The sequence below is a fragment of the Merops nubicus genome, unplaced genomic scaffold (assembly GCF_000691845.1).
Source record: "Merops nubicus isolate BGI_N331 unplaced genomic scaffold, ASM69184v1 scaffold25309, whole genome shotgun sequence".
NCBI lineage: Eukaryota > Metazoa > Chordata > Aves > Coraciiformes > Meropidae > Merops > Merops nubicus.
Genome location: NW_008633431.1, coordinates 26291 through 44449, shown reverse-complemented (window position 1 = coordinate 44449; position 18159 = coordinate 26291). Strand labels below are relative to the sequence as shown.

At 37.0% G+C, this 18159-nt stretch overlaps 1 protein-coding gene across 1 annotated transcript in view; it reads right to left on the bottom strand.

Annotated features, from left to right (window-relative positions):
* The window catches only part of GPR98 (G protein-coupled receptor 98), a gene marked incomplete at its 3' end in the record, with an annotated part of 83239 nt that overhangs the window by 52655 nt on the left and 12425 nt on the right, over window positions 1-18159 (bottom strand). Inside the window, exons 3-11 of the mRNA XM_008948264.1 lie at window positions 16873-17022; window positions 16389-16484; window positions 15213-15317; window positions 13713-13826; window positions 10161-10726; window positions 8621-8891; window positions 7496-7825; window positions 4159-4335; window positions 2893-3116 (exon numbers count right to left, since the gene is read on the bottom strand). Coding sequence (XP_008946512.1) covers window positions 2893-3116; window positions 4159-4335; window positions 7496-7825; window positions 8621-8891; window positions 10161-10726; window positions 13713-13826; window positions 15213-15317; window positions 16389-16484; window positions 16873-17022 — 2033 coding nt within the window. The remainder of the gene's footprint in view (window positions 1-2892; window positions 3117-4158; window positions 4336-7495; window positions 7826-8620; window positions 8892-10160; window positions 10727-13712; window positions 13827-15212; window positions 15318-16388; window positions 16485-16872; window positions 17023-18159) is intronic.

Sequence of the window (18159 nt, the reverse complement as noted above, 5' to 3'; positions counted from 1 at the left end):
CTACCATGACTTAAAATTGAGCATAAGGACTATTTAGACAGTCATCTATTGATGGATTATCATTTTCACAAATTAAAATAAATTTATCAGCACAAAGCTGTTCCAAGATTCTGTGTGTCTGTACCCTATTGAGAGGAGGACAACAGCCAGTAGGAGAATACATTGTGCAGAAGGAATAAAGGACATCCAGATTTTTTAAAACCTGATTTCTATTTGTGCTCACCAGGTACAATGAACACCCCTAGTGTGTATGTAAGCTTTCACAAAGCATACACACAATTCCCATGGCCTGTTCCACCTACACTCATCAAGACCAAGGCCATTTCTTTCTTACACAGATTTCCCTACTTTTTTTATTTATATTTGGTCTCAATTCAGGCCTATTCAATACGGGCAGACATTGAACCTGAAGCTACTCCTAAAAAAATAAAATATGAAGAAGCTTCAGCAGGTACGGGAGTCTCTTGCTTCTTTATTACTCATCTGTCTTCTTTGGAAGCCTATTGTTTATGATATTCATTGGCATCCATTTTGTGGACAGAATTCAGAGTTATTTTTAATGTCTATGACCTACAGACAGAGGACACAGGAAAATACAATTTTTAATGGCTTGGAAAGCTTTTGTAGTTATGAATGCAATCAAAACTCGTTTAAAATGTAAGCTGCCCTAACACCACCACTGAGATGTAAATAATACACCCTTGTTAGAGCTAATTATTTTTATTATTTTATCCATGCTATCACTAATTGCAATAAATAGGATGCTTATGAACGTATTTCTATGTCTATAGTTTCACTGAAGTTCTTACATGCTCCATTTTCCTACTGCCTTATGCTACAATTTATAGAACAGTACAAGCACATCTCCAGCACAGTGCATCTTTGTTTTCATGCTAATTCACTACTGCTGTGAAGTGCTGGCTGCCAGCCTTGGAAACTGAAATCTTCTGTTCATCCAGAACACACAGACTATGCAAAAAAAAGCAATACCATGAGTTTACACACAGATCCCTGCCAGTATCCATCAACCCCAATCTGAAGAGTCATCTCCAGCACTGAAAGGATGATCTTTGCAGTCATTTCATTCTTGGCTTCTCCCAATATTAAAGTTGCCAAATTTCACTCATAGCCTTGAGGGATACTATCCAGGTCTAGAGAAGAGTTAAGATTTTATCTCCTCCTTGTTTAGTTCTTTTTCCAGGCCAGACCACCTGTTCCTTACTTCACTCTCTGACCTTGCCAAGTGTGGGAAAGCTGCTTACTGCTGGCACACGTTTCACCAGCCACTTCATGATCAGCAGAACCTGCTACTCCCACCACACACAGCAAAAGCAGAACAGTGGTTATGTTTGTTCAGCTGCCAGTCCCATTCTCATGCACCCATCATTTTCAAGGCACAGCCTGGGATTACTCCTCAGAATCAGTGGCAGAAAGCTGTAGTTACACATACCTTCAGAGCTGCCAGAACTTAAGTTAATCTTTCATGCTGTCCAACTCCTCTACCTATTGTTTGACAACCTCCCACTTCACATTTTTGGCACCTTACACAACTTCTCCACAACTTCAATCATCATTTTAAATCTTATTTTCTTGCTTTGGGCCAGAGACTCTAATGAATTCCTTGAGACAGAGCAGTTTCATAGACAGGAAAACAGAGAACTGCTTGCAATAGCCTCCATCAGTTTTTGCCTTGAACAGGACTGTCTTTCCAATGCAGTGAGCAGCCAAGGCAGAATGAAATAACTCATTCTGCACAGGATGCATCCAACAGCCAGCTTTTACAGAAGCAGGCCAATCATCCAATGGAATAATATCTTTCTTGTGTGATAGAATGACATTCCAAAAACAAGCTTTCCAAACCAGCCTGAGGAGCTGATTGCTGGTTTCCTAGTATGTAACCATCATGGGTAATTGGTGTTGAACCTCCCATATATGCCCTTCCTATATAGGACAAGAATACTTCCTCACCATAAGGTAAGGACTAGGTAAGGAACAGATGTTCAGCTTTGAGTAGGAGTAGTAAATATGGACATTCAAAGTATGCTTCCAGGAAAAGTGAAAAAATGTACATTAGAGGAGGTACATTTTGGAGGTAGTAGAAGAAGTTGTGGTATTTCCAGATTACATATAGATCACTGAGTTGTTGGAAGCAGGCCAGAAGACATAGCCAAGGTTCTCCTGTTAGTATATCAAAGAGGGAATACACTCCTGGATATAAACTAATTTAAGTATTCTGAGTAGCGTCCACATGCAGATAATAGTATCTCCTGAGCTCCCTTACAGCCTTAATTATGCTATAATCCTGATCTCATGCAGAAGGGAGATTACAACACTGTGCTTCAGGAACATTACTGCCCCTCTTCGTAGCTGAAGCATGTGGAAATGGTCACACTGGGCTATTTTGGAAGCCAGGATTTATGTTGGAAGTATCCTGTTATCAAGAGGAAGGAATACTGAATGCACAGATCAAACAAGTAAAAAGCTGATCTAATTCTGCAGTGACATCCTAGCTATAAACCTTTTTTTTTGTGACAGAAACACAGTGATGTATTGTTTTCTACTCTTTGTTTTAGTTTTCCCCATTATCTCACAAAATATCACTTTTCTGATTAAGAGCTATAACTAAAGACCAAAGGAGAAAGAACTTTCTGAATAGCCTACCTTTTTTTTCATCAAAATATGAGCATAATTATGTCATCAGATCATAATGCAATACAGTTTTTTACATTGATCTCCAGTCAGAGAACAATCCATACACAGTCTGAATCAAGGGCCTAATGTTCTTTCAGGCATTTATCAACACAATACAGGCATTACCTCCTAATTAATACTGTGTATACATAAACTGAGTATTAGAACTGATACATAGGAATAGAGATCGAGCTACAATACCTGTCCAAACTTAGCAACACAGTTTCATTCATTTCAGGTGTATCATCAGCTTTAACAGTAATGTTGATTGTAGTATCGCTTTGCCCAGATAAGAAAACCACAGAACCATTAAAGGGACTGATATCATCCTGTGTTACTGCCTTCTGATTGAGACCAGAAGGTTTCAAACTCCAAAACACAGTTGCTTGACCATCTGTCCCATCTCGATGCAATGCAATGGAAACCTAGGAAAGACATCAGTCTGTTGTGACTTGTAAAACTAGATGGAAAAACAATCAACCCCTTGCAAATTACTGAGTATGAGCCTCAAAATGTTCACCTTCACTCCTCTTATTATAAGATATGGAATCAAAGATGGTATATCAACAAAAAATATTTACTGAATCCTACCCTTTTAATCATTTATACACTTGAGAGTGGAAATGACAGATAACTAACATGACAAACCACTAAGAACCATAAACACAAAAAGACTTTTATGACTGATATAATCAGTCCCCACCTCATCAAGACACAACTTAGGTTTTAAATCTAACTAGCATAATTTTACTCTGCTTGTTACACTACAATGCCAACTTGTACTCTGATTTAAGGAAATTAGGTGTTCTAATTTAAAAGTAAGAAACAAGTTATCTGAGTCAGGATTTGTGGGAAAAATTTCAGTGAAGACAACTAGGGAAAAATGGGAAAGAAGAGAAATTGTATGAAAAAAAAAAATTTCTAAAAAAGGTTTCTTGGGCTGGGACTAAAGCACTGAAATGGATGGCAATGCTTTTAAAAATGTTTCTTTGGGTTCTCTGAAACCTAAAAAGAATAACTGCTGATAAACACACCCAGCAAGCCAAACTGTATGTTTGCATTAAGAGTCTGCCAGCTAAAAGATACAGAGACATTTCCATGAAATCTGGGAGTGACATCAGTCCTGCTCTACACTATTACCTTTGCAGCTGGTGAGAGAGATTAAAACTGTCTGCAGCACCTTTTGTTCTGTATGAGCATCAAGACTCAACTGGTTTTAGATGCTTTAGAGAGAGCAAAGACCAGCCTCACTTTTCTGATCATGACTAACACATTATCTCAGACTTCAGTTTTACAAGCACTTTTTGACTTTGTCTTTTAAAGGAGGGGAACATTTGGGATCAGACAAGATCTTGACAGAAGGATTTTTCTCAGATTGATTTTCAAATGTTACACTAAATAGAGCAAACTTTGCTTTCTCCAAATATATTTTCCATACTAAGGGAGAATATAAAAAGATTTACTTACCACCGTAGCAGGGGTATCCTCTGGCTCAGAAAGAATAATTGGAAGATTGCTAGTAAAGCCTATTTCTCCATTTGCAATATCAGGAGTAATCCTCAGAGAAATATTTCGAATCTCACCTAACCTAGGACTCAGAGGTGGGACTAGAGGAATTCTGTTCACCAGCTCAACTTTTTCCAGCTGTAGGAAAACATAAGAAAAAAAACCTGAGAAACAAGAAGCCTTAGTACCAAGCCAGAAAAATTTTGACATTTCATAGTAAGTTTCATATGCAGGAAGCAAAAGATCTCCAGAACAAATTTCACTTACTGGCAATGTTGCTGTTAGAAAAACTTATCAATGGACTTGTTGAAGAAATGAAGTGGATGTCATTGAGCTTTGTCAGCAGAATGCTATACCTCTCAGACAAATTGTTTTCATGTACACAACAAGATGTAAGTAGAGGAAGAATGAACTTTCTAGATCAGCCAATTCATTACTAGACCTATGAATAACAGTGGTGATTTGAGTAGTGGCCCAAGCTATTGTCCCAGCTTCAGTTTTTGTGTCATACATCGACAAAGATCTGCTGAGATCACTAGAACCACAATAAATCACAGCTTCTGATGAAACCAAAGAATGATCCAATCTTCTTTCTTCTCTCATACAGCTTGAAGGACTTCCCTTTTTACAATATTTAGTACATTAGAATTGGATTCAGAATTGGAAGTCAGTACAGTGTTTCAAAACTGCAGTCCTCCTGTATTACCACATTTCTGAGTGTTTATTTATACTAGGAAGAGAAAGAAAAATATTTACCCTTTCTTTGAATGAGTAACTCACTAAAACCAGCACCAGTAGAGACATAGAAGGGAAAGCAGGACTTGCCTGTTTAAACATTTCTTTCAAATATAATTTATACCATGTGATTCTGTCTATGTGCACCATTATAATAAATGTTTCCAAAACTGATTTGCATATACTTCTGCAAACAGTTCACTGGCACATGGACCACCAATGACAACCACCTTTCAACTCCCACAAGGATGTTTTTTGCATAGAGTTCTCAGATGCTATGACATATTTAGGTTTTATTGGAGGAAAGTAGCCTTATTTAAATCATCCATAGTGATCATGAAACACCATTCCAGCTGATGACTTTTAAAGCCTTTCAATTCTTAAAGCCAATCTATATAAAATACTTGGGCTGTGTCACACTTTGCTCTACCACTGCTTGAGTAACACACAAAAATATTCAAGCACAGTTTGTTTGGTGATAAACTGAACTATTTTACACACACAGCGTTCAGCAAATGATTCTCAACTCTGTCAGCTAGTTACTGAGAGTCTGAGGAACAGATGGTGGGACTGTTTGCTTCACTTGTAATAATTAATGAAGAACCCAAACACATTTTTTTTTTAGTTCAGCATTTCCTTTTCAAAGCAAATCAGCTCATGAGGAAAAAAGAATGTGTTGTGAATTGAATGATAATGATGACTACTTTATTAAATTAGTTAATCTTCCTGTCCATAACAAAAACTGCACCTCTGACTACAGCAGGTTATTTAATTGAAGATGTCACTGAAGAATGTTAATCTTACTCTTCCAGTTCCTCTACCCATTCTCTAGTTCTGTTTAAGCTTCATTTCCTCCTCCACTCCTCCTCCCCTGATTCCCAAGTTGATCCTTTATTGTGCCTAGTACAAACTCCGTAATCTTCTCATTCTGAACATGTTCGCTGAGATTATCGTTTATTCACAACATAGAAGGATTGTCATAGTGATAAATAGGGGTATTTTTCTTCCTTCTCTAAATGAATTATTTGTGCTGGAAAGCCCTTCTGATTTTGGTTATTCAGACAAAAAGATTTTTATGGTTCATGGAGGAAGTATAGAACACCCACCCCCCGCCTCTCTGGAATCCACAGTTTGAAAAGCCAGGCAAAGTGCCTGCATTCTGAAATACTTATCATAGGTCTGTCTCATCCATGGTCCACACTGCAGTGTTATTTATAATGCATCATTTAAAAGAGGCTTAGAATTAGGTGGTTCAAGCCTTCTGTAGGTCTTTCTGATCTCATGTGGAAGTAAAACATACCAACCTAGTATTCCACCACACAGTTCCCTATAGTGAAGGCCAAAAAAGCTGCATACAAGTAAAATAACAATATAATTCTGGCAACATCTATTTTTTTAAAGGGGAAAAAAAAAGAAAAGGAATTTGGGAAGAAAGAGGTGGAGGAATGAAATCTTTTCAAGGTCCCAGAAATAATTAGAATATCTTTGGATGACCATAAGTTATAGACAAAATCTTGCACATTTTAAAGGATTTAACAGCGACTCTAAAGACATCTGACTTAAAAGGAAAATATTAAAAGGAACTAAGAAATTTGTTCACAAATTTGTGATTTGTGCTTTGGATGTGCCAACTCATCACTTTGTGTATATTCAAGATCACTACCTGGGCTTACTGTCCCAGATGACCAGAGTGGCAACAGTTAATCACAGTAAGTAGATATTATGGGTTAGTCTTATATGCAAATGAGAAAATAAGTATAGCCAATACTGATTAGCATGCCCAGGATCTTCCACAGCAGTATATCTGAATAATTACTTGCTAAAATGTAAGCAAATTTGTTTTTCTCCAGTGAAAAAGGAAAGCCTTCCTTGGAAAGTGGAAATTCTTTTTTTAAATATTTTTTTCAGAAAATCCAGTTTACTGTCAAAAGTGTTTGTGAATTTTTTTCAGCCACTTTTAATTAGCCATGACAGAAGTTACCTTCTTACAAATTCAGATATAAAAAAAAAAAAGACAAAGAAATCAAAAAGGCATACAAGGAAAAACTGCACAAAATACTTCTCAAGTTCTCTGGCCAAACTTATACGTAAATTAAACATATGTTTAACTATATTAATGCTTGTCATTTCTAAAATTTGTCATGTTTCTGTAATTTGAGAACCTTAATTTGGCTAAATTGAAGGCCAAGTAGACAGAGAAACATACCTCAGAAGGTAACTGATTTCTGCAACATTGATCTCCTTTTGTTAAATTTAATGATTAATACCTAAGTCCTGTTAAAACAGTCTTTTTTTTTTCAAAAATTATATAATTAGTAAAGAATGAATAGGAAAAAGGTTCCTTATGGTGTGGAAGCTGTCTCTGAATAAGAAAGTTTTCTTAGCTACAGAACTAATCACTTTCTTCTTTTCTTTTTTTTTTTTTTAACAGGTCGCCGCATTTTACTTAAATTAAAAGGGAAGGAGCCACTACTAAATTATAGCTTCTGCATAGATCTGTATCTTTCACACACCTTTTATGTATTTTATTCAAAAGAAACACCCCAAAGCACAGCTGAGATACCTGTACAAGGAAATGAGCACCATTTTGAAGAAACGCATCATTTCTTATTGGTATATTTAAAGTATCTTGTGTTTTTCCTTCTGGAAACATGAGAACGCTTCTTCCAGACACATTTAGGATGCCATCTTTTGCTCTCACAGGATCCAGAGCTCCAGCTGGAATATACAGTGCAGTATAAACCAACTGCACATCCCCAACTGCTCCTCTCTCCCTTGCGAAACTCAAGGACAAGAAGCGTCCCATTGGATTACTTTCAATCTTCTGATTCTCCAAAGGGTGAAATTTTATTAAGCCATAAACATCATCACTGTCCTGAATGTAAAAGAGAAGCTGAAAAACAGAAAACAGCATCACTGACTCTGTGCTTCCATTACAATATACCACAGTTTTTGTGTGCTCACAAAAGCATGTCCTGTCACCATACATTTTTCCCCTTTGTGAGCTGTCTCTCAGGAAAGAAATCAGATTGACAGCCCAAAAGTATTCTTTGTGCACAAGCAGCACAACACTGGTGGCAACTTTCCCACTCTGCATCATCCATGTGCCAGACTGAGCTCTGAATAACTGATTTTTTTTCAGCAGCCAAAGCGAATAATTTTTAGATGTTCCACATTATGAAAAATTTTGTTTTGTTCACCAAGTTCATTCCAACCGTTTTGAGAAAGAGGAAGTAGGGACTTGAGTCACAAAATTGTCAGCAGTGATGGCCTCCCTTTATTTAACAGTTCAGAGGTTATGGTCTTAATCACCCACCCCTCCCCTTGAAGCTTTTCCTGGTGTAAAACGTTCCAGGAGTCACTAAGACAGCAAATGAGGAAGTAAAAATAACTTTCCTGCCTTCTCTTAGCAAGCAGTCCCTCACGACAGCATTTCTGCAATGCCATGTATGTTGGGAATAATCTAGGATGCACTAAAAAGTTCTGCCTTTGCATACTACACTAAGGAAAACGTGCTGGATACAGCTTTATACACTAGGAATAGATTAAGGATGAATTTGTTTGATTCATATTCAAGCCCAAACCTTTTTGCCAGTTTAGCCAATAAATCACTGATATCAGAATGGGTAAAGTCCCTCATTAGCACCTATTGTTACCTTCTCCAAAAGAATTCCACAAGCAAATTTACCTCAGAGGGTTCACTGACTTCTGCACCTCCCTGTATCGTTTGAGGTAAGAGTTTCAGAAGATAGGGCTCTGCCTCTTCTGGTACATCATCCTCAACAATGTTCAGGGGAAGTGTTACCAGCATCTGTCCTTGATCAAAACATAGCTCCCCAGTCTCTGGAAAGAGGTCTGCAGTCACAGGTGAGGGATCACTGTTATTTCGGGTTATAACCCAGGTAACAGACACGTTTCCATGTGTTCCACCATTCCTTACAATCGTGATCCCTTCAAACCTACGGTTTCGAATGAAAATAAGAGCCCACAATATGAAATCAGAATTAAGATTGACTTGCTTAGTTATTGATTCCCTAAAATATTTACACTGGCTTAAACAGAATAAATGTTAGCTGCTGCAACTGGCATTTGAGTCCAGGCTTAAAGTTTGTGAAATGTAACACATGTGTAAGGACTTTTCTTCTGATTCTGTATTCTGATTCTAACTCTAATTTGGTAATGCCTCTAGAGATATTTGTTAGAACTTAGTTTGTTTATAGCAAGAAAGATACTGAGAAATGGAGACTTGGCATGTTTTACATTTTTCTCAAGAAATACATGTCAAATTTCAGAGGACTTCTCCTCTGTGGATCTTCAACACAATTTTATAAGCTGTATTACAATACAGCTGTTGGGAATAGACATTTAAATCATTCTGAATGAACTATTTGCCTCTGTACTGAAATAATGTTATCAATTATTTCTGATACTGGAAATGTCATCTTTCCTGCATCTGACAAGTACATGACTACACAAAAAGTCTGGGGAGTGTGACTTAACAAAAATTTAGAAAGCAAGATTTATTTCTTTACTCTGTATAAGAAAGAAAGTTGAATACTGAAGTGCTGGGCTCTACATACCATAAAATATTCTTTTGGAAGTATTCACGGTATGACACCCTGATGCACTACATGTTTCTCTGGAGGTGAACTACCATCAGTAGCTAGCAGTGGACACTTTTACTGCGACTGTCAACATTGTGTATCAGTTCTGCCTGTAAATTTTTTACAGAGCTTTTTTTTACATCTCTCTGTAAAATCACAAATATTTAACTTATTTCTGCATTTAAGGGAAGTGTTTAGTGGGAGACACTCAACACTTTTTTTTTTTAACCAGAAATTGATTTTATATGTAGCAAATACAAAGATTTATCAGGAGAAGAAAACAGAAATCTGTTTCCCACTTGTAGGAACTAGTGTGTGGCAGCACCATGATTTCACTGCTCCTGCCTTTAGATTAAGGGTTATTCAGTATTCTGTTGATGTGATTAAATATCTACTGGTTTTGCATATGGTTCATAAATATTAAGACACCTCCTGTATAGTCAAACACTCCCACTTCTTTGAAATCTTTGTGTAATTAATGACAATAAAAACATGCTAAGTGGTTTCTACATTAAATTTTCACTAGCAGTTTTATAACTACTTTCCATGAAATCCTAAGGATGCTCAACACGCCGAGCAAATCTCTTCAGCTGACTAGACACGAGATTTGAAGATCTGTAGTACCTTGAAATTTGGTCTTCATCAATGATAACAGGCTGAGCAAACAGGATGCTGTTGATTGACAGTACTCCATAGGGTTTATCATTCGGTTGGATGGTGACGTGAACGACAGACGGATGAACCAAAACAGCATCTCCCTGCAAAGTGTCCTTAAGAAGCATAATCTGAAAGGTCTCAGCAATTTCTGGTATGGCATCATCAAGGATCTTAAATTTCATGTACAACTCATGAACTAGAGGTGGGAAAACGAGGGTTGTGTTTGGCTGTAGGTCGAGGAAGTCCAGGCTGAGCTGCGCGTGCGCAGTCGAATCCCCAGTTATGACGGCGTAACTGACAGAGACTTCATCTTCATCAGGGCCAACTAATTGTCCACTGACATCCTTCCCACGAACCACCTGAATGGTTAACACATCAACCTCCTCAGGCACCATATAAGCACTCTGAACGAAACGCACAGGACTGTCATTTTTCTTAATGTGAATCTGGACAGAATTCTTTGTGCGGTTGATTTCGGCCCCGCCTTCCACGCTTCTCAGATGAACAACAAACAGTTCATCGTTTTCAGGGACCTGGAAATACATTAGCAAGCAGGTGTAAGTCACATTTCAAACACATGCAGAACACTCTTGCTGAGAAATGTTTTATAGATTTTGCCAGAAAAGGAAATTATACAATCTTGACAGCTCATTTCATGTTAAAACAAACAGGAGAGAAGTCGTGCTTTTATCTTTGACTAAAAATCCTTCCTCAGAATTGAATGTTTCCATCTTCTAAAACCATTCTGTGCTCTGGCAATATGAAAATGGATGGATAGCCAAAGCAAAAAAAAAAAACCTACACAAAAATGAGAAAAATCTGGATCTTTGCAACTTGAGACTATGAGGAGATCCAAACTCCACTTTTGGAAACAGCCTCTGTCTGGAAACAGAAGTCCCTCCCAGTTATTTAGATTTACATCTTGATTTCCTGATGTTGGTACTGATTTACCTCTGCACAAGCCTGAGAGAATACAGGCACTACATGTGGCCACAACCTACCTTGGCCCATCCCTTCCTATACAGTGGGAAAAGGAACTCTGCCTACATTCAGACACACTCATGTCCCCAGAGAACACCTCCATCACAGATCTCAGAAAGTGTTTTCTGGTGCTTATTAATTAATTAAGCTTTGGCATTTTGACAAAACGACTCTTTAAAACTACATTTTAGTGTTAGCTATTTTTTCTCTAGTCTCTGATGCAGCTGATAACAAAGAATGGCTTATAAACCACAAACTACAGAAAGTAGAAATGAGATTTTTGGTTTATCTTTCTGTATTTTACTCCCCAAATCTTGATTTGCAAAACCTATTTAATGGAAAAAAAATATTAACACTTATAGGTAAAAAATGAATATTTTAAAATTAATTATGTTATGATCTTTGCACCTCATCCTTGCTGTGGACTCCTGGAAACCCGTATTATTTGTTTCTAAGAGGAACTCCAGGACAAAATTACTTATTTTTTGCTAATGGTAATAGTCTGATATAAAGTTGACAAATCCTATTCATGCACTTTTGTTTACCGAGCTAAAAAAGTTCTGAAAACCCTGCTGTCCAATATTTCTTCTCTTTCATACTCATTTGTTAATTGGCCACCCTCGGATCCTTTTTTAGGACTGAAAGAGTGGGCAGGCAACTGCCTTTATAGCTGATGCCAATTCTGTCCCCTGTTTGGCTTGCAGCACTTAGACTTGCATAATGCTGTTGACTGATGCAGGTTTTTGTTGTCACCATGAGACCTGGAAGCTCTCTGTCACCTCTCTCCTATACTGAGATACAACACAGTTATTTTACCTTATTATTGTCTGTTATTAGATATTCTCTAATTATTAGAATAGATGCTACCTTTACATTTTGTTTAGTTCACTAATTAATATACTATTTTCCACCACAACAATATATATTTAAGAGATGGCCAAAACGCATCCACAGCTGTAGTTGTAGTTCACATTTTAGTAGCTCACATAAATTGGACATTCTGGAGTCCTCAATGGCATCATGACTGACTCAAAAAAAACCCAGTAAACTTCAAAGGCAACACTATAAAGGAGTTCCAGTGCTGCCTCTCCTCTTTCATATTCTCCTAACAAAGTTTCCATTATTCCTCAAGAGAAAAGGAAACGTCCACAGTAAAGTTACTATAAATGTAGAGCCATGGAGATCAGATCTGCACTGCCCTAATTTCTGTAGGAAAAGGGCTACCCAGTTAATAAAAAATGCCTAGTGGATAGGGAAATGTTGGGAGGAAGGTTGGACTCGATGATCCTGGAGGTCCCTTCCAACCAAAGTGATTCTGTGATTTTATGATTCTTCTGTTGTTCTTCCTCACTTCAGATCTCAACAGCTCAAAGTTCTGAGAGTAACACTGGATTCTTGTGAATTACATCATCTTCATCATATCAACAAAGAGGTTTTATGCAAAATTAACCTTTCATATATGGCTGTGGAAGATTTTCACTGAATGGACCAACCACCCTTGTACAGGCCTCACTTTAAGAAACTTAAAGAAAAATAAAATCACATCCTTCCTAAAAGCTTACTGATTTATTTCTGTGTGTAAGTCAAGGAAATGTTACACCTACCCTGAATGAGCTATTTCTACACACCAGCCTGGCACAGCCTCTTAATATTAGAAGTATCAAGATAGATCTGGAAAACCACTTTTTTTGACTAACAGAAATATGCAAAAAAAGGCTTTAAATTTGCTCACTTCTGAGACAGGCAATTTTTTGCCATCATTTTTTTTCCCCTGGGAATTTCCTTATTAAGTTGTTCTGCATCATATTTAGTAACTTTGGTGCCTCTGTTTTGCCTCTCAAACCCATTACAAATAATAACTAAAAAAACAAAGGGGAAAAAAAAGAATAAAATGTCAGAAAAATTAAAATCACAAATTGAAAATAGAATATGTTTTTTTTTTCCACAGCAATAGAAAGGCTCACAACTCAACATATTTTTTTCAAAGACCAACCTAAAAATTGAAAATTTTAGTATCACTAAATTGTGAAGAGCTTCCATTCTCTTCACAAGACTGCCTGCTTCTTTTAGAAATGTTACCTAATTTTAGTACTTTTAAAAAATATGCTTCTAACTTCAAATATATCTGTGTAATTTTTTTTTTTTTTTTTAATCTATCTTTTCCCTCTGAATATTCAGTGTGTTTTATTCTTTTTTTAGTGGCAACCATAACATGTCTGTGCTGCACACAAGTGAGAGCAGATCAAGTTAACAAAGAATAAACTGGATTCTTGTGCCTGTTAAATGAAGGCAGAGGAGCTGCACAGGCATCTGTGATGATGTGTTCAGAAACTAAATATATGCACTGTTGAGAACTGCAGAGGTAGCATTAGGAGTAAAATGAGAGCCCAGAGAGCCAAAATTTAACATTACTTTTTTAAGTAGAAGCACTTTTAACCTTATTAAAAAATTTTTGTTAATTTATTACTTTAAGTCTCTGCAGAACAGCTCTTCACCTCCTGCACATCCAAACCAAACACGAAATCAGCTTGTTCTTACCTGATCATCAAGCACTGTTAAATTATAAATCACCACTGATCTCCCAGGGGTAAATGTAATATTTCCCCTAGCTGGACTTAAGTCTTCTTCAGCTGGGTTTGGTCCATCTTCTATCTGTGAAGAATTTATATTTATTATAAGAGATCTATGAAATAGGAACATGAATCTCGTACAAGTACAATAATCTGTATACAGTGTGTGAGCTGCATAACAACCACTATCTGTTCAGCCATCTCCTGATCATGGGCACACACATCCAGTTCCGAAAATCTGCTTTTTTTGGCAGATGGAATAAGTTAGGGTAACCACTCTGAAGAATTTATGTATTGTCCACAAATGATAAAGAAAACTACTTCCATACAGTTCTATGAGGACTCTGGTATCTCCTGATGTATAACTGAGTCTTTGACATAACTGAAAGGATATTCATTCTGATTTAACTTAAATCACTAATACTTCAATTTTTCCAAAAGAAAATCATAGCAGTTACTGGTTTTGTGTTCTCTCTAGCTGGACTTGTGATACTAAGGAAATTACAATTATTAGTGAAACCTAAAAGACAAGGAATACTCTAGAGGCAATATATGGGGGGTTATTTAGAAAATCTTGGAAGTTTATTTTTCAACATATATACAAACTACATTGTGAGATGGACCTGATTAACTTTGTAGATTGTAAAATTTATTGGGCACTAAAACAAACAGATTTGCAATCAATTACACAAAGAATCTCATTCTGTACATTAACTATGAACACTGTGTTTAGTATGCAATAAAAACCAGTAGAAATCTTTTGAGATTTTGACAGGTCTAGATTAAACCTTTGATAATGTGTATTAAGATCATTTAAGATGAGGCAGCTGATGAAGACATGAATATGAAATAAATTATATGTAATTTTAAACTATTTAATAGAATCAGAGCTAGATAAAAAACAAACAGCAAAAAAACCCCAAAGGCAATAACTATATCACAGCCAAATCAAGTACATGAATAACAGCCTAAATATTACACATGAGTAATTATTCTGAAAGGCTTGAGTTTCTGTGGATTCAAACTGCAATATTACATATACAGAACTTCCCTAAATACTGAGCCCTCGTTCTTGCATGTTCAAAGTTGGCACAAGCCTTGAGGACTCACACAGCTGTTTATATGTCAAATATAGAAAAAATTTGACAAAATATGACAGAAGACATTTCTTACACAATTAAGACACATTTTTTTTCTAGTAATACCAACTAATGCTGCCTCAAATAGCTTCCTAAATTACAGAGAATACACTGGTTTCTCAAATATATCTTAAATTTTCCTCAAATTCAAGAGTCAGAGAATTTTCCATTTGATAGGTAGTATCTTTCCATTTTAGGAGACAGATTTAACAAACCCAGACACAGGTATTTTATCCTGCTTTCACTTTCATAAACACATTGATATGTTATGACTACGGCCTCAGTTTCATACAACAGACTATGGTATGAAGCCTTTTTGATAAACTCACCTCAAAAGATACGACGACCATCCCGTAGGTTCCTCTCTCCCTAATTAGAGTGAGAGGCACAAATTCATTCCTGCCCCTGGGCTCATTCACTGTGATTAAGGCAGACTAATCAGGAAGAAAAGGGACAGGCAATCAGGCACAGATCAAGTATCACAGCAGAAGGAAGAAACTGTTACCATAGAAATACCAAACTCCCACAGACAAGTTAATCCAATCTGCAAACCAGTCCACTGATGGCGTACATTTCCTAGGCACCAATTAGTGCAGCTAATCCAAAGCTTGAAAGATTCCTGATAAAAAAATTATCATGTTATGCAAGGAGAGTGGGGTTTTTTTTTCATAAATTAACAGAGTCAATATATTCAAAGCACTGGCATATTAGCACTGGTATTTATAGGAGCTTCTAAACCCATTAAAAATAGGTTTTCTCCATTAAAATGTCATTTATTAGACAACTAGCTGTAAATGGACTGTGTATATCAAACCGTTGTAGCTGAATGACTTCAAAGAATCACATCAGTTCAGGGAGCAGTGTGGCTCAGTACTGTGGTGCTATAAATTTCTCACATTCTTGTGCTTTTTTGGGGAACTCCTCTACACCATAACGCTGGCAATAATACACAGTTTCTCTTTCTGCTAACACAAACTCTCTGTTGTGGCAAATTTCCTCCAAACCACTAGAGTCACAGCAGTGTCTTCTTGCAGCAGGTGTTATCCAATGCCTGTACCATGATGCTGCTCTCTCAGCTTCAGTGTACAGTATAAAATTGCTCACTAGAGATGGGAAAATGTATCTATTCTCAAGATTTCCAAATCACATCTTTACCCTTCCAATAGTATTACTCCTCACTTCTTCCCTATTATATTTAGATCTTGACTTACAGGTGAGGGGCAGTGGGACTGCACAAATTTTTAAAAGGTTTATATTTCAGACGAGCAACATCCAAGTGTGAGGGTCTCAGGCTACATCTCCACACCTAAAAGCATATGGAAATAATAAAGCTGTATGTATGTATAAATCACATACACACGCATGAATTACCTCTAGAGATCTTTTCAAAGATGTAACTCAGAATCAGCTTTCAAGGGATTCAGCTGAATAACTGACTAGCATCTTAGGCGATTTCACCTTTCTGTTTTCTAAAATCTTCAGACATACCATACAAAAAGCCATACCATGTTAAAAGAAATGATTCCAAAGGCATTGTCATTCGATAAGATGGTTACAGTGACAGATGTGGGTGAGCCAAGCTTTATCCTTGCAGATGGTTTCTAAAATGAACAGAACAAAATAAAGCATTAAATATGGCGATGGGGAAAAATACATATGATATCACTGTGTTGTAAGAGTAATGAATTAACTGTTCTGGGCTCTAGTATACCTTCATATGTCCACAGCTGAATGCAGAGCCCACTCCAGTTTCACACTTTGTCTGTGCTGCACAGCAACATGACATAGAGATACCCAAGGGAATGGCAAAACCTCCTAAAGAGCAGCAAGCACCACCATCCTGGCTAGTCCCCAGATTTTAGTTCTTACCTATCAGGATTCTGACTCACAAGCAGTATGACCACACAGAAATCTATGGAAAACTATTAGTTTACACCAGAGTAACCACTGCTCTCTGGGGAACAGATAAACTGAAAAATTGAGACTTACTGGAAGTGTCAAATGAAACGTGAAGGTCTCATCAGCCTCTGGAAGATCATCATCACAGACAGATATGTACACTGTTCGGTTTGTCTCTGTGTCAGGTATAAAAGCAGCTGCATATGTGTCAAAAAAGTCTCCTGTATTTTCTCCATCAATCTGCAATAAATACACAACTGAAGGTCATCTTCTTCCTCCACCTCTATCCTTTATGATATTGTTCTTAACAGACTCCACACACCCTTCTTTGCATGTCATTCTTCCTGCCATTTCCTCTGCTGTTAATGTCTGGACAGAACATACAGATCATACCCCCCTGTACCCATGTTGAGTAAACAGGGGAAAGACACCAACAAAACAAAAAAAACACTTTATTCAGAACCATTTATTACTTCCTTGCAATCTGGTATCTTTTGCACAATGCACCACATGACCATTTTTTAAATGGAAAACCTACTCCTAGCACAGATCTACATGTCTCATAATAGAATCAGAATGGTTTGGGTTGGAAGGGACCTTAAAGATCTAGTTCCAAACCCGATGCTATGGACAGGGACACCTAATCTTAAAAAAATAAGCTCTAAGCATCTTCTTGAAAGACCTGCTGAATATATTCATGTTAGAAACAAATTTCAGAATTTCAGGCCCTTAATAAGGAAACTAAGTTACTCTGCCTGTTCGAGCCATAAAGAGCATTATTTTCAAAGTACAAGCCCAGTTTCTAATGGTTTTCTCCTCAGATGCTAATATAGAGGTGAAATCCCTACAGATCAACTCTTTGTATTTTGTAAGACGTACTTTTCATATTTATACAGAACAAAGTACAGTGCAGGAACACAGACAATTTATTTTGTCAACAGACATTAGAAATGGATAAGCAGTACAACTTCTCTGATACACAGCTGTGTTCTCATGTGGTGCTCCTCCTACACAGCATCTTGCTCCATACATCCACAGTATAGCACACTCTGAGGGACTGAAACTTTTAAATGGAATACAATCTAGATCGAGGTTAATAACAGCTAGGAAATAAAGGAAATCATGTAAAATACCAACTCTGATCTCCAAGTGAACTGAACAACGTAATTCTTAAAATTTGTATGGAAATCTGACTTAAACAGTGGAGCAGCTATCAAATTGCAGGTTCTACAGTAATATTGAACAGGAAAAAATGTCTTATATCCACATTTTCATATCAGTTTGGACATCTGCTGGAGCAGTAGGAGCTGGCTCCTTGACAAGATGATTATACCATTATTTTGGATCTATTTATTGATGCAGCCAGCAGGAAGTTCG